The sequence below is a fragment of the Puma concolor genome, chromosome B2, assembly GCF_028749965.1.
Source record: "Puma concolor isolate L17-30 chromosome B2, mPumCon1.1.hap2, whole genome shotgun sequence".
NCBI lineage: Eukaryota > Metazoa > Chordata > Mammalia > Carnivora > Felidae > Puma > Puma concolor.
In genome coordinates this window covers 106,785,119-106,812,718 of record NC_141671.1, presented here as the reverse complement: position 1 = coordinate 106,812,718, position 27,600 = coordinate 106,785,119, and the positions used below count along the sequence as shown (strand labels likewise).

At 39.0% G+C, this 27,600-nt stretch overlaps 1 protein-coding gene across 2 annotated transcripts; it reads right to left on the bottom strand.

Moving 5' to 3' along the window:
* Nucleotides 1-874: 874 nt before the first annotated feature.
* On the bottom strand, nucleotides 875-27,035 carry RWDD1 (RWD domain containing 1). Of its 2 annotated transcripts, none has more exons than XM_025925507.2 (7): nucleotides 26,830-27,035; nucleotides 18,749-18,814; nucleotides 15,262-15,392; nucleotides 10,130-10,273; nucleotides 9,642-9,774; nucleotides 9,045-9,107; nucleotides 875-1,167 (listed from the first exon to the last, which is right to left on the bottom strand). In XM_025925507.2, exons 1-7 carry the CDS (start codon nucleotides 26,900-26,902, stop codon nucleotides 1,046-1,048), a joined length of 732 nt encoding a protein of 243 aa, XP_025781292.1. In that variant the 5' UTR covers nucleotides 26,903-27,035; the 3' UTR covers nucleotides 875-1,045. The 2 variants fall into 2 exon arrangements, with proteins under 2 accessions (XP_025781292.1, XP_086563776.1); XM_086707650.1 differs by lacking the exon at nucleotides 26,830-27,035 and adding an exon at nucleotides 24,343-24,456.
* Nucleotides 27,036-27,600: the final 565 nt, after the last annotated feature.

The window sequence follows — 27,600 nt, the reverse complement described above, 5'->3', positions numbered from 1 at the left end:
ATAATTTGATTTTAACCATAAACCTAAATCCAAAAATAAACATGGGATTGATACTGCTTATCTGTGGATGTGTAATACGTGTATTTTTGAAAGGAGGCAGCTATTTGTAATAGCACAAGTAATTCCCTATTAGGATTAAGATTCAATTTTCCAAAGTTGCAGTGCCTAGATAACCTGCATGAAGCCTGGCTCTCCTACCTGGGGTCCCCAAATCAATCATTCCAAGCTATGATGAAGAAGGTCTCACAAGTACATGAATGTAATGTGTGTTCTCTTGCAGACACTGCACAACCCCCAAAATCCAGACCTTTCCAGACTGGTTAAATTCGAAGAGTGGAGGAACATCACAATGTATCTATTTCACAACTACAGGACTATGGTTCTGAATAAGGAGTATGCAACAGTATCACCCGTGTCACCGGCATGAGCTTTCACTGTTTTAAAATTCAGATTAAGGTCAGTGTTTAATAACCTCAACTGCAGAGGGCCTACAAGTGCACACCTTGGAATAACCACAAAGGATTCTGATTCAAACACTACCATAAGACTAAAGGCCTTTGTCATTCTGACTATATTCAGGTTTCTGGTTTTGCAAAGACTTAAATATATCATGCCCAAAGGCTAGAATTCAGAAGGCTTAATGTTCTCTTCACCTCTGTTCTCTGACATTTTATATTAATGACAACACTTAGAATCCAAAAGCATCACTGTCTCCCACATAAAAATTCCAAGTTATTACAACTCCTTGTATATGAGCCCACACCTGTACACAGTAGCAGACTGTCTTCTAGTCTTAGTGTTATAGGCTGGATCTCTAACGCTACATGATTTTATATGTATGACCTTACTCCTAAACAATAAGAGGGACTCAACATTTTATATTTGAAATTTTAAGGTCAGTTTATTAAGTTCAATGATGAAAGCTATCAGAAGAATATTCTCCTGAGAATTATTTTTTCTTAGAAAAAAAGAAAGAAAAATCAACACCTCAGCACAGCCACAGATGCTGTGGCAGTCACGCCTCTCTGCGGATGCGGATAGTCCATTAGTCAGTCAAATCACTCTCTGGGTCAGCAGGATTGTAGTCTGGATCATCATCATCATCCTCTAGCTCCAAGTCATCCATTTCCTGGAACAGAGATTCATCTACCTCCACATTGTTTCCAGCTGTAAAAGACAAAACATTTCACCTTCAGTCTTATGCTCAGGAGTAAAAGATGTAATGCACTGGCGACAGCAAACTTCTAAATGTGCCAGTGAGATGCCAGTGATGAAATCTGAAACTACTACTGCAAATCATAGTTACAATGATCTAAGCAGCAGAGGCACATTTTTAGTTTTTTTTTAAATGTTTATTTATTTTCTAGAGAAACAGAGTGCGAGCGGGGGAGGGGCAGAGAGAGAGCGAAACACAGAATCCGAAGCAGGCTCCAGCCTCTGAGCTGTCAACACAGAGCCTGATGCGGGGATCTAACTCATGGACCACGAACGAGATCATGACCTGAGCCGAAGCCGAACGCTTAACAGACTGAGCCACTCAGGCACCCCCTTTTTTTAAATGTTTATTTATTTAGAGAGAGACAGCAAAACCATGCGCATGAGCGGAGGAGGGGCAGAGAGAGAGGGAGAGAAAGAACCCTAAGCTGGCTCCGCATGGTCAGCGCAGAGCCTGATGCGTGGCTCAATCTCACAATCCATGAGATCATGACCTGAGCCAAAATCAAGAGGTGGACATAACTGACTGAGCTACTCAGGCGCCTCAGAAGAGACACATTTTAAAAACAACTTCCTGCTTCCAGTTCAAATTCTAAAAAACCCCATTATAAAAAAAGCCTTCCTAGAATGAGTTATTTATGATGTGGCATTTTATAAGTTGGAGATGATGATATGTCCTGGATTTACAAAGTTGATTATTACTGACAATGGTGCCTGTACCAGTTCATCTCTTCCAACAGTGGCAGATACATACATCACCAAACTCAACTCTACTTGCTATTTAATTGATAGGTATAACTTGATCTTCACTCTCACTCAGTTCCCATTATAACTAATAGTATGCTTTTCTCAAATTCCAAATGTCTGAGTCCTACAGGAAGCAATACATAGGCCTTGCATTAAACATCTTTACTTTTCAGTTTGAAGTACATAAAGGTCAGATATTACAGTACTTAAATCACCAAAAATTCTTCATCTTCCTTTCCTATGAGACTCTAGTCCACTGACATTGAGTCTTGCTTCATGCCTATGAGCAACTGAGTAATAAAATACACTTTTGTAGGGGTGGCTGGGTGGCTCAGTCAATTAAGCGGCTGACTTCGGCTCAGGTCATGATCTCGCAGTCCGTGAGTTCGAGCCCCGCGTCGGGCTCTGTGCTGACAGCTCAGAGCCTGGAGCCTGCTTCGGATTCTGTGTCTCCCTCCCTCCCTCCCTCTCTCTCTCTGCCCTTCCCCCACTCATGCTCTCTGTCTCTCAAAAATGAATAAATGTTAAAAAAAATTTTTTTTTAAGAAAATATACTTTTGTTAAGTACAGGCCAAAGAATAACTCACTCTCTCGGGGAGAGGCAGGGAAGACTTCCCAGAACAGATAACATCTGAAATATCTTTACAATAAATTTGAACTCACTAAGAAGAAAAGGGGCCAGATAAAGCAACTATAGGTAGAAGTATATGCAAAGGCAGAAAGAAAAATAAGACTTTGAATACTTCTAACCGGAACAAAAGATTCTTGAGGAAAAATATCTAGAGATATCATAAATGAAGGCCAAACAGAAGGATTGTATAGGCCAACCTTTTCCTCTAAGCAACAGAGAATCCTCAAAGGATTTTAAGAAGAGAAGTGTCATGATTACACATGAGTTTTAGGAACGTCAGCTCAGGGGCGGTGACTAAAGGCAGTAAAAGAGAAAGACACTGGAGCAGGGAGACAATGTAAGAAACCACAACACACACCCAGGTAAAAAATGATAAAACCTCCACATCAGGAGGAAACAGCTTTTGGTGAGTGATTGGATATGAAGAGATACTTGATCTGTTAGACACAGTCAGGAGTCAAGAATGAGTGAAGACAGTAAAACTTCTAAAGTGTAAGAAAGACTGAGACACACACAGCTTTTTGGTTCCAGAATTTCTCAATAACAGAGGAGAAAAACAAGCTAGTAACATGCGAGGGGGATAGATGAGGATATCCTTGCTGGGTCTGTTTGTTTGTTTGGGGGGTGGGGGGGAGTTGTTTGTTTGAGACTAACAAATATCTTGGAACCAGAATGCAATAAAATACACAAAACAAAATGCTGAGTGTCCCTAAGGGTCCAGCTCAGGTTAAAAACTATGATTTAGGGGGGAAGGGTTAAGACAGCAGAGCACATGAAGACCCTGAGCTTGTCTCAGTCCTTGAAACACAGCTAGATCAGCACCAAATCATTTTGAACACCTAGGAAATTTATCTGAGGATTAATGCAGCAATCTGCAGAAAGTAACCCACAGAAATCGGCAGGTATGTGGTACAGGAGAGGTGAACAGGGGGAGAGAAAAGCCACGGAAGGTAGGGAGCTATTTTCGCAGAGAGGGAAGAGAAAAAGAAAGGGGGTGAGTGCAGCACATCAGGATTGTGCAAGAAAAGCACTCCCCCGAAAGTAGCTAGAGAGAAAAAGAAAGAGTGAAAATATTCACAGGGGACTGAACAAGAAATCTGTTCACCTAAACCCATCATGGGGAGAAAGGAGAGGGTGTCAATACCACCAGGATTCTGTTAACAGTGCAGCGCAGAATCTCAAGTTCCAGAGCTCGGTGCCTGGCATTGTTCTAGTGAGGAAGCAGGGCGAATCCCCAGGAGAAGGCAGTGCAGTCTGAGGGGCCTGTGTCCCACACAGGGAGAAGTGTTTCTCCTGCTTGGAGAGCATTTGGTAGCAGCCATATCGCCTCCCCAGAAGCAAAAGATCCCAGCAGACCCTGGAGAGCAGTCACAGTCACTGATACTGGGACAAAGACACCAGAATGCAGTGAAAACTGGCCCTAGCTGCGTGTTCCATTTGCCTTAATCTCTGAACCTCTGCAGCCGTGCAATCGCACGAACATCTTCTGGGGTAAGCAGGCACCCAGCCATTGCTCAGTGAGACCCTCCTCCAGAGTTAGTGCAGGTCCAAGCCACAGGAGTCTCTCAAGCGTGCGGTTTTGAAACACAGTCTAATCTGAAATAAAACTCTGGAGGGAAGTGCCTGCCACCTGGCAGGCAAACAGCCAGGGTAGAGGCAGGAAGTGGACGGAGGCCTGAGATACAGGAGGAGTTTTTGATGGCAGGTTGGTGAGAATGCAAAGTTCCCGCGCCAGAGACTGGTGAGCTGGCTGAAGCCAATTCCACTTCCCAGGAGCACCCACACAGATCCACCCCAGTAACCTAAGCAGCACCACCTAGCGGAGAACGGAGCCATTACATCAAGCCCCGCCAAATGCCCTCCAAGCACATCCCCTAGAATAGCACAAGCTTCATTGTTGGCTGGTTAGAGTTTCATTAGTGTTTCATTGTTGGATGGTTATAATTTATTTGTTCGTTTTCTTTGTTTCTGTTTTTACTTAAATAGTTCTCTTTTTTCTTACTTTTCTTTCTCTCTCTTAGATGCAGAAAGAGAAAAATTTATTTTACTTTTTTATTTTTTTAAATGTTTTATTATGTTTCATTTTATCTTATTCTATTTTTTTACACAAATTATTTTTCATTTTTAAATTTCTTACTTTTTTTTTTCTTTCCCTTTTGTCCCTATTCTATCAAGCCTCTTTCAACAAGCAGACCAAAACACACCTAGGGTCTAACTTCCTTTGTTTTTTCTTGTTTTAATTTTTTTATTTTATTAATTTTTCTTCTTCCTCCAAAATGACAACACAAAGGAATTCACCCCAAAAGAAAGAACAGGAAGAAATAGCAGCCAGGGACTTAACACATATATGTTAGAGCAGAAATCAATGATATCGAGATCAAAAAAACAGTATAACGGATCAATGAAACCTGGAGCTGGTTCTTTGAAAGAATTAACAAAATTAATATGCCCATAGCCAGAGTGATCAAAAGCAAAAGGAAAGGACCCAAATAAATAAAATGAAGAATGAAAGAGAAGCGATTATAACCAACACTGCATAAATATAGACAAGAGACTATCATGAGCAGTTTATATGCCAACAAATTGGGCAATCTGGAAGAATGGACAATTTCCTAGAAACATATAAACTACCAAAACTGAAACAGGAATAGAAAATTTGACAGACCCATAACCAGTAATGAAATAGAATTAGTAATCAAAAATATCCCAACAAACAAGAGTCCAGGGCCAGATGGCTTTCTAGGGAATTTTACCAAACATTTAAAGAAGAGTTAATACCTATTCTTTTGAAGCTGTCCCAAAACATAGAAATGGAAGGAAAACTTCCAAACTCACTCCACAAGTCCACCATTACCTTGATTCCAAAACCAAAGACCCCACTACAAAGGAGAACCACAGACCAATTTCCCTGATGAACATGGATGCAAAAATTCTCAACAATATACTAGCCAACTGGACCCAATAATACATTAAAAGAATTATTCACCATGATCACGTGAGATTTATTCCTGGGATGCAGACATATCAATATCTATAAATCAATCAATATGATACATCACATTAATAAAAGAAAGTATAAAAACCACATGATCCTCTCAAGAGATGCTGAAAAAGCATTCAATACAGCATCCTTTCTTGATAAAAACCCTCAATAAAATAGGGATAGAAGGATCATACCTCAAGATCACAAAAGCCATATAGAAAAGACCCACCGCTAATATCATCCTCAACAGGGAAAAACCATGAGCTTTCACGCTAAGGTCAGGAACACGACAAGGATGTCCACTCTCACCACTGTTAATTCAACTTAGTGTTGGAAGTCCTAGCCTCAGCAATCGGTCAACACAAAGAAATAAAAGGCATCCAGATTGGCAAGGAGGAAGTCAAACTGTCACTCTTTATAGACAACATGATAGTCTATGTGGAAAACCCAAGACTCCACAAAAAAAAAAAAAATGCTAGAACTGACACATGAATTCAGCCAAGTCACAGGATATAAAGTCAATGTACAGAAATTGGTTGCATTTCTATACACCAATAATGAAGCAGCAGAAAGAGAAATCAAGGAATCAATCTCATTTACAATTGCACCAAAAAACATCAAATACCTAGGAATAAACCTAACCAAAGAGATGAAAAATCTATACATTAGAAAACTATAGAGAGCTTATGAAAGAAACTGAAGACACAAAGAGATGGAAAAAACATTCCATGCTCATGGATTGGAAGAATATTGTTAAAATGTCGATACTACCCAAAATAATCTACATATTCAATACAATCCTATCAAAATAACACCAGCATTCTTCACAGAGCTAGAACAAACAATCCTTAAATTTGTATGGAACCAGAAAAAGACCCCAAAGTAATGCTGAAAAAGAAAATCAAAGTTGGAAGCATCACAATTCCAGACTTCAAGATGTATTACAAAACTGTAATCACCAAGACAGTATGGTACTAACACAAAAATAGACACATGGATCAATGGAACAGAATAGAGAACCCAGAAATGGACCCACAAACATATGGCCAACTAATCTTTGACAAAGCAGGAAAGAATACCCAATGGAAAAAAAAACAGTCTCTTCAGCAAATGGTGTTGGGAAAACTGGACAGCGACATGCAGAAGAATGAACCAGGACCACTTTCTTACACTATACACAAAAATAAACTCAAGATGGATGAAAGATCTAAACGTAAGACAGGAAGCCATCAAAATCTAAAGAAGAAAGCAGGCAACAACCTCTTTGACCTTGGCCACAGCAACTTACACGTCTCCCGAGGGAAGGGAAACAAAAGCAAAAATGAACTATTGGGACCTCATCAAGACAAAAAGCTTCTGCACAGTAAAGGAAATCATCAGCAAAACTAAAAGGCAATTGACGGAATGGGAGAAGATATCTGCAAATGACAAAGCAGGTAAAGGGTTAGTATCCAAAATCTATAAAGAAATGATCAAACTCAACACCCAAAAAACAAATAATCCAGTGAAGAAACAGGCAAAAGATATGAACAGACACTTTTTCCAAAGAAGACATCCAGATGGCTAACAGACACATGAAAAGATGCTCAACATCACTCATCACCAGGAAAATACAAATCAAAACCACAACAAGATATCACCTCACGGCTGTCAGAATGGCTAAAATTAACAACTCAGGCAACAGATCTTGGCAAGGATGTGAAGGAAGAGGAACTCTTTTGCACTGCTGGTGGGAATGCAAACTGGTGCAGCCACTCTGAAAAACACTATGGAGGTTCCTCAAAAAATTAAAAATAGAACTACCCTACAACCCAGCAATTGTACTAGGTATTTATCCAAAGGATACAGGAGTGGTGTTTCGAAAAGGCACATGTTTACAGCAGTACAATCAACAACAGCCCAAGTATGGAAAGAACCCAACTGTCCATCAACTGATGAATGGATAAAGAAGATGTGGTGTACACGTGTGTGCGCGCGTGCACGCACGCGCGCGCGCACACACACACACACACACACACACACACTGGAATATTACTTGGTGATCAAAAAGAATGAAATCTTGCCATTTGCAACAATGTAGATGGAACTAGACTGTATTATGCTAAGCAAAATAAGTCAGTCAGAGAAAGACAAATATTGTATGATTTCACTCATATGTAGAATTTAAGATACAAAACAGATGAACATAGGGAAGCAAAAATAATATAAAAACAGAGAGTGAGACAAACCATAAGAGACTCTTAAATACAGAGAACTGAGGGTTTCTGAAGGGGCGTTGAGTGGGGGGAAGGGCTAAAGGGGTGAGGGACAATAAGGAGGACACTTGTTGGGATGAGCACTGGGTGTTATATGCAAGTGATGAATCACTAAATTCTACTCCTGAAATTATTATGATACTGTATGTTAACGAACTTGGATTTAAATTAAAAATAAATAAAATAAAAAGAAACATGATTTAGCAGGGAGGCCACAACAAAATTTTTTTTTAATTTTTTTAGAAGTTTATTTATTTTTTGAGAGAGAGAGAGAAAGTACGAATAGGGGAGGGACAGAGATAGAATCCCAAGCAGGCTCCAGACTGTCAGCATGGAGTCCACTGTGGGGCTCGAACTCACAAACCATGAGATCATGACCTGCGATCATGATCTGACCCGAAGTCAGATGCTTACCTGACTGAGTCACCCCAGGGGTACCTCAACATTGTTTCTTAACCTTTTCCAGGAGCTAGTCCAGGAACAAGGTTGAAAGACCAGAAGCTGTAGTACCCAACTGGCAAGACAGGCATGAGAAGGCTAATGAAGTGAAGAACTCTAGGATGCTATCAGAAGTATGACTGTGTATTGAGCCCAGTTTAAGAAACACACAAAGGCCATAAGCTCTAGGAGGGCAGGGAAATTTGTCGATATTGCTATATCCTCAGCAGCCAGGACAATGCTTAACTTATACTAGGGGTGCAATAAATATCTGTGTATGGATGAATAACGGATGGACAGAAAAATGAAAAGGAGTAAAGTCTAAGATAAAAAGAAGAAGGAAAGCACAAGGAACTAAATGTTCCAGATAGTAAGAATTGTATGAAATTTAAGATTTTTGGTTAGAAGGCATGAGGAGTTTCAGATTTGAGGTTTTTATAAAGTCCCATGACCATGAAATACAGTTTCCACAGATTTCTGATACTAGAAAGTTGAGTAAATCGGGTGTTACAGAGGCCTGGTTTACTAGTTATTAGAGGTGAATGCAACCATAGCTATTTACAGCTATCTTTGATGTTGTTTAACTTACCAGAAAACTTTAAAAAATACATTACTATAGGTTAGTGTATTAATTGATAAAACATTACAATTTATTCTTCAAAATGTATTTGACTATAGTCTTTGGAGAAAAATTTTACACTAAGTTAGAACTTTTTCATGGTTTAATATTAAAAATAGTGGATTACACACACATGGAATTTTAGCATTATCTTACCATCCTCCAAAAACTGGATATCAGATGTGTCAAGATTATGGTCTGTTTCAAATAGCTGTTTCCCTAAAAGAAATAAGTATGTTTAATATAAACATACCTTTCCTCTATGTTCCATAGTTTCCCATGTTTCCAAATTTTCCTCCATCTTCCCAAACCCTTTAAAAAGTATACTAATCCAAGAAAACAAGTCTGAAAACTTATTTTTGTAACTTCTAATAAATGTATCAACTCAGTAAGTAGCTAAGAAGCATGTGATATGTATTTGCATTAAAACGGAAGAAGTGAAAACCCAGTCTGCTTTAGAGTCCTAGAAAAACAAATGCATTGGACTCTACCACTCCTAATGCCTGTCAGATTCTGAAGGTCATATAGCAGCTGTATCTCATGATCTATCCATTGTAATATCTAGATCAAAGATAAGCCATAAAAATTAATTCTAATTATAAACAAAGAAATATCATCATGTACACAGAATGCTTTCTTTTTGTCCTAGATCCCTAAGTACATTCTTTTCTTAAAGAAATTTGTCTATGTGATCATCTTGCTGTGTAAGAATTAGATAACTGGAGGGAAAGTCTGGGGGAGGGAGTCTCATACCACTTAATTTATTTTTTCCTGCTTGCTCTTCTTCTTTCATTCGTTTCTTTTTAATTTCCAAGAGTTCTGCATCAAACTTGGCCTTCCAACTTAAGAAATTCTCAATTGTAACAGGAGTGCCATGAAATAATTGCTTAGAAAATAAAAAAGACATGTGGCCAGATGAGACATTTATAATCTACAACAGAATTGTAACTTATAAAAAAATAATGTATAGTTCTCAATTTTACCTGCATGAGCTCTACTAACCTTTAATAACTGATTATTAATTAATTACTCATGCTATGTAACCAATGCAGTGAGGGACTTCTAACATTTTACTTAGTAAAGCCTAAGTAAAATTTACTTTTATTTTGTGATTGCCAAAACATGTACTGAAATTTCCAAAAACAAAAACAAAACCAAACCCACCAACTAACCAAAACAAAACAAAACAAAAAAAAACAGATTAAAAGAATAATGAAAGAAAACCCAGCTTTATAATATACCTTTTCAGCTTCCTCCGCTTCTTTTTCTTTTTGTTTCTTTTCTTCTTCTCTTCTAGTTTTTATTTGATCTACTATTTCATTTAATTTTTCTTGCACAGCTGTCACTAAAGTAAAGATCATCACCATACCAAGATTTTCTTCTGCCTATGTAACCAAAAGAAACAAAACAAAGGTTGTAGTGAGAAACATGCTTTTCAGAAAAATTTAAAAAATTAAATGAAAAATATTTCATTGTTATCACTAAATCCCATACATTTATAATATGATTACTAATTCAGTTGCACCATAAGTTCGGACACTTGGATAAATGATCATTTAAGAAGTGAGCACAGATATACATGTAGATGAATAATTAAATTTTAAAAGATACGTAATTTGCTACAACTAACCTAAAACAGACAATTTACTAAATTCTGTTAAATAATCATAAATGTAGGTAGAATTCAGAAAACATTTTCCTACAGCAGCTAGTAACATGAGTTTTCTAGAATATTTTCATGATTTTAGATCTTTTGAGGTACTTTAAGAGCTATGGGAATAAACTGAACTTTGAGGCCAAAGTGATTTTCTAATATACAATAATAAAGAATGTAGGTACTTTTGTGATTTATCTTTACCTACCTTTTTTTTCTTCAGTTTGACATGGCTTAAAATCAAATATAAAAGCTCTCCAACTCATGAAAGGGGTCTATAGTTGCCCTTAAACAATACAGGTTTGAATCGCATGGGTCCACTTACATGCAATTTTTGTTTTCAATAAATACAGTATAGTACTGTAAATGTATTTTTTCTTCCTTATAACTTTCTTAATAAAATTTTCTATAGCTTATTGTAAGAATATAGTATGCATGTAGTACATATGTCATACAAAATATGCATTAATTGACTATTTATGTTATAGTTAAAGCTTCCTGTCTGTTAATAGTTTTGGGGGAGTCCTAAGTTACACGAAGATTTTCGACTGTGTGGAAAGTCAGTGACCCTAACCCTCTGTGTTGTTCAAGGGTCAACTGCAATTCAAAAGCTATTCAGAAGGTGGTCATTTCAAAGCAGAATAAAATAAAACAAGATACCTTGCTTATCCACAGAAACAAGACACACATGCAAAAAAAAAAAAAAAAAAAAATCCAAAATATACAAGCCAGAACCTTAATCCTAGAAGCAGAAGAGATTTCCAAACATTCCTTTGACAGGCTGGACTCAGCAGCATCTGAGTAGGTATTTCATCTCCTGGGCCCTTTGTGAATACAAGGCTTCAAGCCAGCTTCTCTTCCCTGGAGCTTTTCTTATGGTGTGTCTGTCCATGCTAACTATTCTAAATCTGACACTAAACAAACCTCTCTCCCAAAGACCAAATCCATATTAAAACTACCCAGTGGACAGCAATATGATGTCCCAAAGGCATGTCAACACTGAAACCATCATCTTCTCCAAAAAACCTATTTGGGTTCTCTAACTCAGAGAACCAACCATCCACCCGGCATGAACACTCACATCACATCATAAATTCTATCACCACCTCTAATCTATTCTTAAATATCATTTAAGTCTGCCTACTGTTCTCTATCAGCACGGTTATTACCCTAACCCAGGACACCATCAACTTCAACTTGGAATATTACAAGAAAATCCTAACAGGTTTTCTTAAAACCTGTGGTCTTGTCACCCCTGACATCAACTTCTCTGGCCACTCAGTACACACCCAAAACTGATCTTGTCAGTCTCTTCGTTAAAACCCCTCAATAGTTTCCCAAACCCACCGGGAGCAAGACCATAGTTTTAAAATAGTTCTAAAGACCCTTAGGGAATGAATCGCTTTAGTTCCATCATATAGTATCAATAACCCCAAATTTCTAAGCTCAAGAAATTTAGTATGACTGAAGTTCTGGAAGGAAATAATGAGCTCTTTTCTCTCACTTACATGACACTTAACAAGCTTGCTCCTCTACCTTAAAACTCTACTCTTTATTGCCTGGCAAACTCTTCCTCTTGAAAGCTTCTCCAGTGCCTCAAGCCTATGTCCACTCTTATAATCTTGTACTTCACCCATCACAGCACTTTTCACACAGAATAATAATTTCCAATGTGCTAGTCCACATTCCTCACCAGAACATAAAATCTATTATAGGGAGGACTGTGTCTGCCTTAAGTCACTTAATCTAATGCTCAATACATTTCAAAAACAAATCCCAGTAGGATCTCTTTTTTAACAACCTAAGTATTCCAATAGAAAAGCAAAAAAAGGGGGCATGTGGGTGGCTCAGTTGGTTGAGCGTCTGACTTTAGCTCAGGTCATGAGGTCACAGTTCGTGAGTTCAAGTCTTGCATGGGGTTCACAGCTGCCAGCACAGAGCCTACTTCGGACCCTCTGTTCCCCCCCCACCCCCGTCCCTCTCCCATTCATGCTCTCTCTCTCTCAAAAATAAACATTAAAAAAAGAAAACAAAAGCAAAAAAAGAATCATTCATGGAACTAGAAAACTAGAAGTCACACAACAGATTTCCCTATCACTACTAACTAAAGAATTTCAAATTATGATTCTACACTATCTTCCATCTTGTCATCATTTTTTCTTTCCAAATGAAAAAACCTAATGTTAGCAGATGGAGGCAGACACCTCAAGGGCTACAATGAGATCATAACATGGCACAATCATTCTGAAGGTCAATTTGGCAGTGTGTATAAAATTAAGTAGGCATAACCTTTAATCCAGTAATCTTACTTATAGAAAACACTGAGCTAGTATACTCATCAATAATATACTCTTTTCATCTATTCAAAAAATAGCTAAGTGTCTACTATGTGCCAGGCACTAAGGATTCAATGGAGACTCTGCTCTAAGGATTTAAACACCTGGGTGGCTCAGTCGGTTAAGCGTCCGACTTTGGCTCAGGTCATGATCTCATGGTTTGTGAGTTCAAGCCCCATGTCGGGCTCTGTGCTGACAGCTCAGAGCCTAGAGCCTACTTTGGATTCTGTGGCTCCCTCTCTCTCTGTCCCTCCCCCACTCACGCTCTGTCTCTGTCTCTCAAAAAATGAATAAACGTTAAAAAAAAAATTTAAGGGGTGCCTGGGTGGCTCAGTCAGTTAAGCATCCGACTTAAGCTCAGGTCATGATCTCACAGCTCGTGGGTTCAAGTCCCACGTCAGGCACTGTACTAACAGCTCGGAGCCTGGAGCCTGCTTCGAATTCTGTTTCCCTTTCTATCTTCCCCTCCCTCACTCGTGTTCTCCTCTCTCTCTCTCAAAGGTAAACATTAAAAAAAAATTAACAACAAAAAATTTCTTAAAAAGAATGTTCAAAGATTTAAATATTAAATCAGGCAAAAATGAGAAGTAATTAAGTTGTTTCAAAAAAGATGTGTATAATTACACATATAGTGAAATTCTATGCGGTTATAAAAAATGATTCATATACATGTTTACTTAAATGGAAAGATACCCACATATATTGTTATGTGAAAAAAAGGATATTATGATACATTATGTATAGAATGATTTAAATTGGGGTAGAAGAGGGGTATTATGAATATAAGCATAAGAAAAAAGTCTGGAACTATATCACACCAAAATGTTAATAGGTAGTTCTACCTCACTGGTAAGATGAAGAGTATTTTTAATTTTCTTCTTCATGAGTTTCTGTATTTTCTGGAGCTTTAATAATATGAATTTATTATTTTGATAACTAAAAATCAATACTATTTTGAGAGAAAAAGTACAAATATTCCCTCAGTATATCTGATCTCAGCTAAGTAGGAGAAAGAGATCAAAACTTTTCTGAAAGGAAGGAGCTGGAGTATAAAAATATAAAACACACAGAAAGCAATCACTCAGATCAAATAACTTACATTAGTATATGAATGAATATAAGCAAGCATGTATCCCAGGTTCTCTGCAATGTCTTAAAATGAAGCATTTTAAGCCAAATATTAGAATTAGTATAATTTCATACTGAGTGGCAGAGTGAACACAGCCCAGGATAAGCATAAATTCATGTTTAATATATCTTCTTTTACTTTTCATTCTCTAATAGCTCCAGATATTTTTCAAATATCAGCATTCAGAGGACAAACAGTCCTTGAAATATACCAGTCACATTTAAGGTATAGACAGGGCTTCTGTCAACTCTTGTTAGAAGAAACAAACAGTACTAGGACTTCTGTTTATAACATGGTGGAGTTAAGATTTTATTTGTCCTCCCTACTTCCTACTTTGAAGAACCCGTGAAAACTCTTTACCCAAGCAAGAGAGAGCTTTAAATACTGGTTAAAACCAGACTGCAGGTAGCCTATCCCACCAAAGAACTAGCCAAGAACTTTCCAGTACCCATTTTTTCTTCCATACACCCACGCCCCCCACCCCCCACTTCAGAGGGATCATAAACCCTTGTTGCTGCTTATAAGCTTGGGGAGAAGGAAAGATAAGAAGAAAACAAAACAAAACAATCACCAGTCCTCATCCCAGATTACAAGCAACTAGCCTGCAACAGGTCAGAGGGGTTGGGAATTTTAGTTTTTTTTAAAGTCAGAATTTTTAACCATACATGGGACTGGAAATTCTGGGAACCACATCAAAACTGCATTTAAACTTAAAGTACCTATTAGATACTTTATTAACTAAAAGTCATGAGGGGACACCTGGGTGGCTCAGTCAGTTAAACGTCCCACTTCAGCTCACGTCATGGTTTCTTGGTTCGTGGGTTCGAGCCCACATCAGGCTCGCTGCTGTCAGTGCAGAGCCAGTTTTCAGATCCTCTGTCCCCCTCTCTCTCTGCCCCTCCCCCCCACATGCATTCACTTGCTCTCTGCCTCAAAAATAAAGAAACATTTAAAAATATACTTTATAAGTCATGAGGCTGACTGGGTTTCAAACCAGGATATAGGCACAACTTTTCTTACTCAAATTTTAAACGTATAATGAGACACAAAAACTAAAAATGTTTGTGAATACATATATATATATATATATATATATATATATATATATATATATATATAAACAGATACATCACAAATTCTCCCTGTTCAGTGAACTGGTTATACATATTTAATAGCATTTTCTAACTCTTAAAATTAATGTATACTCTTTAATGCCAGTTAAAAAAAATGCTATTACAAAACTTATTTCCTTACCTGTAATGCTAATAGTTTTAAAATGTCTGAGACATCATTATCTTCTAGATTTTCCTGGGAGAATATTTCATAAAGAGGGGCTTCATCTGGGTATTTTTCACTGTATGTAAACTTGAGGGTAGTCTGGACAGCTAAAGACATAAGAGTTTGAAAATGAATCTCTTACAATGTAAAGTGCAGAGAGGTCACCATCTTTGTTGAATCAATCATTAATTTACAATGTGTCAATGAAAAGTAGCACAACAGATTTTCCTGCAAAGAAAAACAAGGTTACTATGAAATCAGACAGATAGTCTAGGATAAGTAACATATACCACAAAGGTAAGTGAAAATAAATCACGGGAATAAAAAAAATCACCTCTGACACATGAAATACATTTATTACTTACGAGTATTTTACCATATTGCATGTCTAAGAAAGAGAATGAATAAAAGCCTCTCTTTTTGAAACCCTCCTTGGGGCTCCTGGGTGGCTCAGTCGGTTGAGCATCTAACTTCGGCTCAGATCACGATCTTGTGGTTTGTGAGTTCAAGCCCCGCGTTGGGCTTTGTGCTAACAGCTCAGAGCCTGAAGCCTGCTTTGGATTCTCTGTTTCCCTTTCTCTCTGCACCCAACTCCAACTCACACTCTGTCTCTCTCTCCCTCTCTCAAAAATAAATATTAAATAAATAAATAAATAAATAAATGAATAAATAAATCCTCCTTAAGACAAACAAAAGGCACAGAATATAACACACAGAAAAAGTACTACCTAACAACGTGGATGGAATGAGAGTATATTATGCTAAGCAAAATAAGTCAGAGAAAGACAAATCTCATATGATTTCACTCACATATAGAATTTAAGAAAAATAGATGAACATAGTGGAAGGGAAGGAAAAATAAGATAAAAACAGAGAGGGGGACAAACCATCAGAGACTCTTAAATATAGATAACAAACTGGGGGTTGATAAAGAGGAGGTGGGGGGGATGGGCTAAATGGGTGATAGGCATCAAGGAGGGCACCTGTTGGGATGAGCACTGGGTGTTATATATAAGTGACGAATCACTAAATTCTACTCCTGAAACCAACACTACACTGTATGTTAACTGACTTGAATCTAAAACAAAACAAAAACAAACAGAAAAAAAGAAGAAGTACTAACTTGGGGTCATTGTCAGGCCCTACCAGAGCCAGAACCCAGGGCAGAAGATCTGGTGTTAGCCCTGGAGTCTTCTTTATTTCTATCTGCACAATGCTAGCAGGGCATTGTTAAGGGGTTGCTGCTAGATGACATGGTTTTGAACTGGACGGTTTGAGAGGTTGTCTGAGACACTTTCAACCTGACTCATCTATACATTGTCACTTCTTTTCACCTATGTCATGCATACATCTGACACTTGTATAGGAGTGAGATTCTCACAGGCACATCAGTGCAACGTATCTCTCTACAGCCCAGCCTGGTGAATTCTCAATTCCACCAGGCAATTTGCAACTAAGCAGCAGTGCTTAACATTCTGTATTAAAACTTACTAATCACAATGATCCTTTGTCTATACTTTGCCTTTCTTATAACTTACATTTTAATTTTTTTTTAAGTTTATTTATTTTTGAGAGAGATAGAGGCAGAGCACAAGTGGCGGAGGGGCAGAGACAGAAGGAGACACAGAATCTGAAGCAGGCTCCAGGCTCTGAGCTGTCAGCACACAGCCCAACGTGGGGCTTGAACTCATGAACCGTGAGATAATGACCGGAGCTGAAGTCGGACACCCAACCATCCGAGCCACCCAGATACGCCATAACTCACATTTTGATTATTAAAACCTAATTTTGATAATTTTAACTCAAATCCAGATTCCTCTCCATGAAAGGGAAAAAGAAAAACCTTGAAATATGCAGGTTTGAGATTTTCTTTTAATTTTTGTGTATGATGTCAAAAAGGAATTTTATGAGTCAATGGATATAAGAAACACCGTTATCAGGTCAGTAAGGATACAGTGTCTTTTGGCATTTTCTCTTTTTTTAATTAACATATTTCTAATTTTATTGTTAGAATAAGAACTTTTTAAAACATTTCTTGATTTTACTATATGATGTAATAGATATTCATTATAGAAAATTTAGAAATACATTAAGGGAAAAATAAAATCAATAATAATCCCACCATCAGAAAGAGATCACTGTTTCCTTTTGGGGATATTTAAAGTATCACAGAAGTATTTTTTTAATGTTTATTTATTTGGAGGTTGGCGAGAGGCAGAGAGAGAGACAGAGAAAGAGACAGAGAGAGAATCTCAAGCAGGCTCCATGCCCAGAGCAGAGCCCGACATGGGGCTTGATCCCACGTCCGTGAAATCATGACCTGAGCCAAAATCAAGAGTTGGAGACCCAACTGACTGAGACACCCAGGCACCTCACCTTAGAAGCATTTTTAAAAAGATAGGTTAAAGTATCTTCTATGTATTTATTTACATTTCAAACAAAATATAAAAGCATACTCATGTTGTATTTGAGATTCTATACATAAAACCCATATATATAAATACATATATAAGTAAATGACTATATCCAACATCCTTTTAATTCAGACTTTAGTAATATCTCGGTGCTAATCTCATTTTCAATTGTACAAGACAGATTTAGAGTTATCAAATGATACCACGATTTGAGTGGTATCATTGTAGTTGTATCAAATGATACTACTAAAATTACTAACTGTTCATGGAAGTGGTAGAATTTTAATTGACTAACTTAATGTTAAAAAAAAAAAAAAAATCCTTGGGGTTAACACCAACTTACATGAAGTTTTTACCAAATTCCAATATTAACTGAACTGCACTAAAAGTGGAAATGAACTTCAGATGCTCCCCCAACATCTGCCACGTTTAAATCAATCTATTTAATTTTAATTTATTGGTTTTATAGCTGTTTTGTCTTAGTTCTACAGTTGGATTTTATCTGCCTTTATGTATATACACATTTAAACATCAGTACAACACCCATCCTAAAAAGAGAGAGAAAAACATGAAGAGAGATATTTATTCAGTCTATTTTATAACAGCAAACGTCCAATAAGCAATCTAAATGCCCAGAGAGGACGGGGCGCCTGGGTGGCGCAGTCGGTTAAGCGTCCGACTTCAGCCAGGTCACGATCTCGCGGTCCGTGAGTTCGAGCCCCGCGTCAGGCTCTGGGCTGATGGCTCAGAGCCTGGAGCCTGTTTCCGATTCTGTGTCTCCCTCTCTCTCTGCCCCTCCCCTGTTCATGCTCTGTCTCTCTCTGTCCCAAAAAAAATAAATAAACGTTGGAAAAAAAAAAAAAATTTAAATGCCCAGAGAGGAAAAACAATCATGGAAAAAAAAGTCGCTCAATGGAATACCACATAATCACTGAAATATGTGTGCATTCGAAGTCTTGTTTAGGGCTATAATCCTGACTACATACAATCCAGGACTACATTCCTGAGAGTGACTTAGGAAAACCACAAGTATTTTTGGTTGGACTTACTTTCATCATTTTCTCCAGCCTCAGATGTCACAGTAATGGTGAAACTGGGTGGATTTTCTGATAATACTGTAAGAAAATATACACAGAGATTAAGTTATTAAGATGCTTCCTAAGGCAAATGTTTTTATTTATTAGCAAAATATCACTACCAGGTTCTGGAAACATCCCAGTCTGTAATTCCACTTCCACAAATACAGACTAAACAGAACATTCAAATGATAAAACACTCATAAATTTTCTATTTAAATCTAGGGTTACCTTTAATTTGGAAAAAAAAAATACCTATAGTAGATACACTCTTGGAGTTTTATCAAACCAATTAAAGTAAGTAATTTACCTTTTATTTCAAAATTTCCATCTATACATAGAAAATTGTATTCTAAAAACTTCCAAAATGGAATGACAAAAAAAGTTTGATGTTTTCATCAGAAACTACCCACTGATATTCAGTATTATCACTAATTTTTAAACTTATAGACTCTAAGATATAATTCAGAATCTCCATGACAAACAGTAAATATTAATTTGTTAAAGTTTGTGTTTTCTACCTCTTTCTTCCCCATCATCCTTAGAACCAAACTTTATTCATTCACCAATTATTGAGTCTCTACCACTTTCACCGAATTACAAAATGAGCCATGAATCCAACATCAAATGGTTTACAATTTGTTAAGCAAGTCAAGACATGCAAATCAACATTTATATAAATAAGGAAGTGCTATATACCATTTTATAGCCTGATGCCTACTTGATACTCCAGTATCTGTTTACATCTCTTCCCCCACTAGAATACTATACTATGAGAGCTCCTAGATCAGTGCCTGACAGATCCAGAAATTCAATAAATTCCGGCTAAACAACAGCGCTAAAACAATGGAATGAAAGTTGAAAAGCAAAATCAAATTAAATTTATATTCAGAAACATTAGAAGAGTAAACAAGAAAAATCCAGGCCACCTGTGATTGCTGCTGAGCCCCTGAGAAAAGCCTGTGCCTCACTCCAGCCCTGAGAAGCACTGGCCCCTGTCAAGGCTGGTAGCAGCTCAACAAACTCTTTCTGAAATGAAAGGCCAAGGAGATCTCTGAAGAAGTCACCAAGGAAACTACTCAGCTTTTCCTACTCAAGAACTTCTGAAGCCTTCCTAATTATTCATGATCAATAAAGTTTTCAAGACATATGCCTTCATTTTAACTGAAGTTTAAAAGTACTGTACTTGAAGCACTGATGAACACCTAAGATTACTATAAAAGCATTTTCAAGAAGATAAGCCTCTCTGGACTCAAATTTTTTTTTAATGTTTACTATTTTTGAGAGAGACAGAGACAGAATGTGAGTGGGTTAGGGGCAGAGAGCGAGGAAGACACAGAATCCGAAGCAGGCTCCAGGCTCTGGGCTGTCAGCACAGAGTCCGATGCAGGGCTCAAACTCACAATCTGTGAGATCGTGACCAGAGCCGAAGTCGGACACTCAACCGACTGAGCCACCCAGGCGCCCCTCTGGACTCAAATTTATTTTAATAGGCCTCAGATAGTCCAGCCCATGCTAAAAAGTCCCTGAAAGTTAATTATAATAAAGCTTTAATAATAGGATTGACCCTACTTTTTTTTTGACAAATGTGTGCAAAACATATTAGATATATTTCATTCCTATTTCTTTCCATGACCAACTTTAACATTTACATGTCATAAAATGTAAACATAACAACTATAGAAATAAGGGTTCAACCCAATGATATCCCAACTTATTACCATTTTTAGGACTCTATTAGGCTATAATTTAAGGATTTCCTAGTAACAACAGCTAACATTTATTAAGCATTACTTTGTGCCTGTTATACTACGCATTTACATAAAGATCCTTTAATTCTTACACCAAGACCATGATTCTATAATGTTACCGTATTTCACCAAATTTAAGATGCTACCAAGTATGAGATGCACCCTACTTTATGTACTAAGAAAGAAAGAAGGATCTGCCAATTAAACTACAATATGTAATTGATTATAAGACAAAATTCATATTTCAGAGATGTTAAAACATAAAAATGTCTTACAGCCAATTAAATATAGCATCATCCCAATTTTATAGATGTGGAAACTGAGATAAAAAGCCTTTAAATAATCTGCCCAAGGTTATTCAGCTAGCAACTGGAAGAACTGAATAGACAATAGTGAGTGTCATGTAAAAAGAAAATATTTTTTTCAGCTGAGAAATTCCAAAGAAGTCATTTGAGCTAGGCTGTGAATTAAGGCATACTGGTAAGTAAAGATGGAGAAAAAATGTAGGCAACAGTAACACAGCAGCAAGGGCATAATGAGGGAAAGTTTAAGGAATACATATGGAACAAGAAATTATTCCATTTGGTGAACGTATACGTGGTGAAAAGTAGTTAAAAATACAGTTGATGTGCTCGCTTCGGCAGCACATATACTAAAAAAATACAGTTGAAAGTTTCATTGTGGACAATAACAATTTTTTTTGCAGCAGCAGTATGGTCAGAATTGTACTTCTAAATGTAGGAAGATAAGTCTAGCAACAGAGCATAAATTGGAAGGACAGAAACAAGACTAGAGGTAGGATGAAAGTAGAGAGCTATTAAAATCATCCCAGCAAGGTTAATGAGGTTCAGAACTAGGTCAGCAGCCATGGGAATAGCAGGAAACGGGGAGGACTCTAAGATGGTGATAAATGACATTCCGAATTTGCAGTCAGAGGATGGTGGTGCCACTAATAAAAACAAAAAATACAAAAGAAAAATCAGAGGTGATATATTTAAATGACACAGGGAACTTTCAACTGGAGACAGTGAGTATGCAATATGCAATCAGAAACGGGCAAATGGAGCTAGAGAGTTGAGTTTGAATTTAATTTGGGGTCATACACACAGAGGTGATAGCTAAAGCCATTAGACTAAATGAGATCACCAGAGAGAAAATAGAGAAACAGGGCCAACACCAGCTTTGTAAGGAATCCTAAATTTGAGAAACACAAGAGGAATAAGTGCTAGAGAGAAAAAGCAAAGCAGCAACCATGAGAGGTCAAGACAAACTCAAGGTAAGTCTATTTTGTGAAGCCACTCCATCTACTGAGATCCAGGTCTAGCATGGCAGTGTCTACAACGTGTACCCTATGTGTCTGTGTAGCTCTGCCAGGAGGAAATGGGTGATGGACCCCACTGGCCCTACAAGATCAGATCTAAATCCCTAACAAGGTCCTCTGTAATCTGGCCTCTGCTTCCCCGACGGCTCTCACTTTCCATGACTCTCACTTCTTATTTATGTTCTAGTAATACAAAGCCACTCTTGCTTTGAATGCATTTGCTTTCACAGAGTCCTGCTTCTGCACATACTGTGCCCCGTCCCCCAGTTCCATTCACTTGTTAGCTCCTCATCACCCATCAGTTCTCCAAAACAATCAAGAATCTCCGCTTTTCTTAATGCTCTGGCTGCATGCCATATATTCCTCCAGGAAAGAATCATCACACTATGTTGTAAATTACTTATCTGATGTCTTTTCCCATTAGACTGAGATTCTAACAATGTATACAATAAATAATTGGTAAATGAGGACTTGGGGATGCTAGCAAGAACATCACTGAACTGCCTGACCTTGGGAAAAATATAGAATAAGGTGGCAAGACAGACAAGAAGCTGAAAAATTCTTAATCCATGAGATATCATAGAGGCATGTTCAGTAAAAGAGCTGGAATGAAGAACTGCAGGAGTACAAAGTTTATGGACAGAAAGAGGAATTTCTGAGGCCAGTCTAAAGATGGTATTTACATGCTCCCCTGCAGTTGAAGGAAATGGAAATCAAAACTGTTCAGGAGCCTGGGTGGCTCAGTCGGTTGAGTGTCTGGCTTCGGCTGCGGTCGTGATCTCATGGTTTGTGAGTTCGAGCCCTGCGTCGGGCTCTGTGCTGACAGCTCAGAGCCTGGAGCCTGCTTCCGATTCTGTGTCTCCCTCTCACTCTGCTCCTCCCCCAACTCATGCTCGCGCTCTCTCTCTCTCTCAAAAATAAATAAACATTAAAAAAAAAAGACAAGGAATTATGAAGCCACGTCATTAAAAAAATCAGCAACTAAGATGGTAAATTTCTAGTAAAAAGCATCTTATATTTCTTGTAACAGTTATAGAATATTTGCACATACATTACTCCCCATTAAACACATAAGAAACCAAAGCTTGGAGAGGTTATATGATTTGTCCAAAGACACAGAGCTAATAATATCCACTACACGAAGCTGCCATTACAGAAAAAAAAAAAAAAAAAAAAATGTGATCCAGGAACAACAAAACATATTGGAGAACGCTACTAATATCTCCCAATATCTACTCACCTCATCTTCTAGTTATACCATTTTTAACTGAGCATATTAACCACCCAGAATAAAGACTACATTTCCCAGCCTCCCTTCCAGTTAGGTCTCACCAAGTGACTATCTGACTAAAGTTCCGGCTAATGAGATGGAAGCAAATAAGTTCTTTGACAGCTTCCAAGAAATTTCCTTAAGAAACTGCTGTCTTTTTTTTTTCCCCCTTCATTCCTTTATCTATCCTACTGCCTGGAAAGGAATGTGAGCATCTTCACCATGAGGCAGAGACTACATCTTAGAAATTACAGGGAACTAAGAAGCAGCTTGGGTACCGGAGGAATTCCTGGACTAGAGCTATACAACTATCTTTTATGTGCAAGAGCAATAAAACTTTCACCTTTTTAAAACCACTGTTGTTTGAGGTTTTCTGTCACAGCTGAACCTAATCCAAAGGATGGAAGGAAGGAAGGAAGGAAGGAAGGAAGGAAGGAGGGAGGGAGAAAGGGAGAAAGGGAGAAAGGGAGGAAGGGAGGAAGGGAGGAAGGGAGGAAGGAAGGAAGGAAGGAAGGAAGGAAGGAAGGAAGGATGGATGGATATTCCCAAGTCTGGAGACTAATGAAGGGATGGGAAAGTTACTTAATTGGATTGCAAAGATGAATGATTCATCAGCACCTAGGATCTCATGAAGGAATAATTCCACTTCAGTGCATTCCTGTAAGTTGGGATATAAATTAGCCTTCACTAGAATACCAACTTCCACTACTGTAAGTGGATCAAAATATTTTTGAGAAAAAGAGTAAGATTGTTGCACATAGCAGAAGGAACCAGTGGAGGAGCAGTACAAATGTTAAGTGACAGTGGGGCAGATGATGGTAAACTGGAAAGAATTAAGGACAGAAATAATGGAGATGGTAGCTGAAAGGTACAGTAAAGGGATACACAAATGACATCAAGGTTTTCACAAAGAACCAGACAGCCCATATTAAAATAAGTCCCTTTGGTTCTTAGGGAGCGTCTGTCTTAGAAAAACTACTCTTAAAAGATGACTTTTAGAGACGACTGCCCCATCTCTAAGATGCAATTATAACTGTTATGTGTTCATGGATACTACTTAGAGGTACTGACACAAGCAAATACAGAATTATGTACCCCTTTTTGAAGACCAAACAGATTCAAGGGAACTTGACTTTTGGTTAGCCTGAAGCCAACCAATGTGTTTCAACAAAATTCCCCATAGTCAGATTTTGATACAGAAATGGAAATAACCAAATTCTACTACCTTAGCAGGGCCTTGTCAAGTGAAGCACTACTGAAGGAGAATGTGGTATCAGAAGAGTCCATTTATATTTTGGAAGACTAGTTGTTAGGAGGATTGGATCAATGTGCAATCACGCTACAGAACAGGCAAAAAGAAGAAACTGTATTATGATTTGTTATAATTCACAACAAATGCAACACTGGACCAAAAGTTCTTTGCAAATATTCAAGCAAATAAATTCTGGGGCCAGGCTAGGTCTATGTGGCTAGGATTGTGGGCTGGCTGAGATTGTGCCTCTTAAGCATCCACAAGGGGGTCATGACATGCTTAACAAGGGCTTCTCTGTCAAGCACTAAGCTATCTAGTGGGGGGGGGGGGGGGGGGGAAGCATATCTACCTCCTTAATCAACAGCATTGAGCATTTACCAAATCTAGTATTAAATGTGATTCAAAATGAAATTAGAAAGCTGCCAATTAGTGTTCCTTGGCAAACTGACACAAGCCAGCTCTTTCTTAAACCTGGTAGGAAAATATGAAATCATCAACACAAAAGGTTATAAAACAGTGAACCTTGCAAATCCTCATGATTTCAAAAGATCAAACATGAAAGCATTGTATTCCAAATTCCTCTGCCTTTTCCCTGAGAGGTTTCATAAACAACACAATCATGAATAAGGTAAAGTTTCTGAAGAACTACAAATCAAAACATCTTATTTTAATTTACTTATTGCAATATAGGAATGCTGGTAGGAATTAGAGACAGATGGGCTCAGCTGATGCTGCAGAATACTTAAAGGCATCAAAGATTCGTAAACTGTCTTTCATTACCCTGGCTCAGATTCCTCAAACGCTTTTGCATCTGACAAGAATGTCACACACTGAACTACATCAGAGCTTAGTACAATTTGAAAGAACCGTAAGATTGGTTTAGGATTAAAAATGGATCACTTTTTAAAATGCTTCTATGCACAGTATTTAATAAGGGATACCTTATGTCCATAGAAGAATAGCACACCTTTATGCTTTCTTAACTCTGCCTACACAGTGCCTATCACATTTCCAAATGTACTAGAAATGACCAAATGTCACAATTAAGAATATATCTGACAACTGACCCTACATTCTATTTTATTTAGACATTGACATATAAGCAAGGATAGAGAAGGGAGCCAGACTCCATACACACTCACCCAGTTAATGACACTCTCAAACCCCTCTTCACTCATCCCCTTAACATCCTCACAGCACAGCTGTACTGCTGGAGAGAGAGAACATGAACAGGACTGGAGCTATACAGGGGTAGTTGAGAGACATCTGCCTGTTGGCAAAGCAGAACAAAATTTGCTACCGTTGCAAGCAGTAGGTGGAGCTAAAAAAAAAAAAAACTAAGCTAAACAAGAAAGGGAGAGGGATTGGAGTTAAACATCCCTTACATTCTGAATTCTGACCATCAGTGATGGACAACAGTCAAAGGAAGGGACGGGGAATGTAAATCCCACAAACCTAGGTCACACATATTAATTTTACTTGATCACTTCTCAAACACTAAGTGTAAAGGGAGAAAGCTGTATTGATATGGTCGTCTTGCTGCACTTTCAAAATCATCTGAAGCAAGGCTTAATGCAGAAAAATTCTCTCCCTGTAAAATGCACCTAATGAGCCTCTCAGTATGTCACATTAGCCCAACCTACCAAGTAATCTTCTGCTCCCCCTTATCTCAGCTGGAGCTAGATCCCAAGTTCCACATGTCTGCAACGTGAAGGAACAGAAAAGGGGGTTCAGACCTAACTCTTAGTACCAGCTCTGCCGCTAACTTGCTAGCCAGACGCAAAGCAAGCCACTTTTCCTGCGCCTCCTAGATGCCTTGCTTGTAGCAAGAGACATCTAGGCTAGATGTCTAATATTCCTTCCTAAAAACCTGTGAATCTACAGTGGAGCTAAAATTTGTGCCACATCATTCACTGGGCATTTGCAGAATACCAGAATATAAAGAAAACGAGAAACTCCAGGGACAATACTACTCTCAAAACTGATTCTGGGTAACTTTGAGAACAGCACTCTGAATCCCATAAACTTTAAAACACCATCGTATGAAAAACAGCTTCTACCCGAGTAAAGGTGAAAATGTGAAAACTGACACCAATGCGGCTCTGGAAAAACTACGCCCACTTGGCAGTATCTGTTTTCGTGTTTCTCACTAAATCTCGGGTTGCTTAAGTTACACAGAAACCAAAGTGCACTCGACTCAATTCCAGGCCTGACACTCTCCAGGGACCTCGCCAGCCTCTTCTGGACTTTCAGATTTCAGGGAGTAAGCGGAGAAAGGGAAAAGCTGTGCAGTTACCCCTAAGTGCCTGAACACGTCGGGAGAAGAAGATGAAGAGTAGCGGGCGAAGTGGCCACGCGGCCTCGCTGTCTCCTTCTCCATCCCCGGCCCGGGAGGCCGAGGGCTCCGGCCCATCCCACTCCACCCCCGGGCCGCTCCCGGCCCGCAGCCGCGGAAGTCACCTGTAAAGGAGTCGGGGTAGATGGACTCCAGAGCCTCCAGCTCATTGCGCTGCTCCTCGCCGTAATCTGTCATCGTGGCCCTCGCTGCTGCCCATGGACCGCCCAGCCACCCAGGCGGCGCGCTGCAGCAGGGACCGCGGCCGCGCCGGGAGAGCAGGCCGCGGCCGCACGGGCGCAGGCGCAGAGTCCCAGGCTGGGAGGCCCGGGGCCCAAAGCCAGGCCCGGCCTGCTGAGCAACAGCCCCGAACGAGGCTTCCGCCTGCTCGCTAGTTCCGCGTTCGACTCGTTAGGCCTGAGCGGAGCGATAAGTAGCCGCCCGTCCCACGGCCGCTTGGGATTTGCTGGGATGGTGAAGGCACCCGCCCTGGCATTCGCTACGGACACGTAGGGGCCCGTTCCTGGGCTTTTCAGGGCCTGAGCCTGAGAAGCCACTCAACGCGACATCCTCGCTCGATGAGTCTAGACTGAAAGCTGGCCACGCGTGTCGAGGCGGGACGAAGTCGCTGCAAGCGGGAGGAGGTGGCTGCCGGCTGGGCGCGTCCACGAACTTCGCCATTTCCGGTTTCTGGTTTGCGACCCTGTGGCCGCGGAGGGGCAGACAGGTGTACTCCCTGTGTTAGCTAATAGTGAGGTCCTGGTGATTTGTGCCATCTTCGAACCTCCCAGTTCCTTGGCATCCCACGGGAGTTGGGCGACAGCCCGAGACGAGGGTAGACTGCAGTGGGCAGAGAATCCGGAGGGGTCGGCCTCGCTGCTGAATAGCCAGTTGCA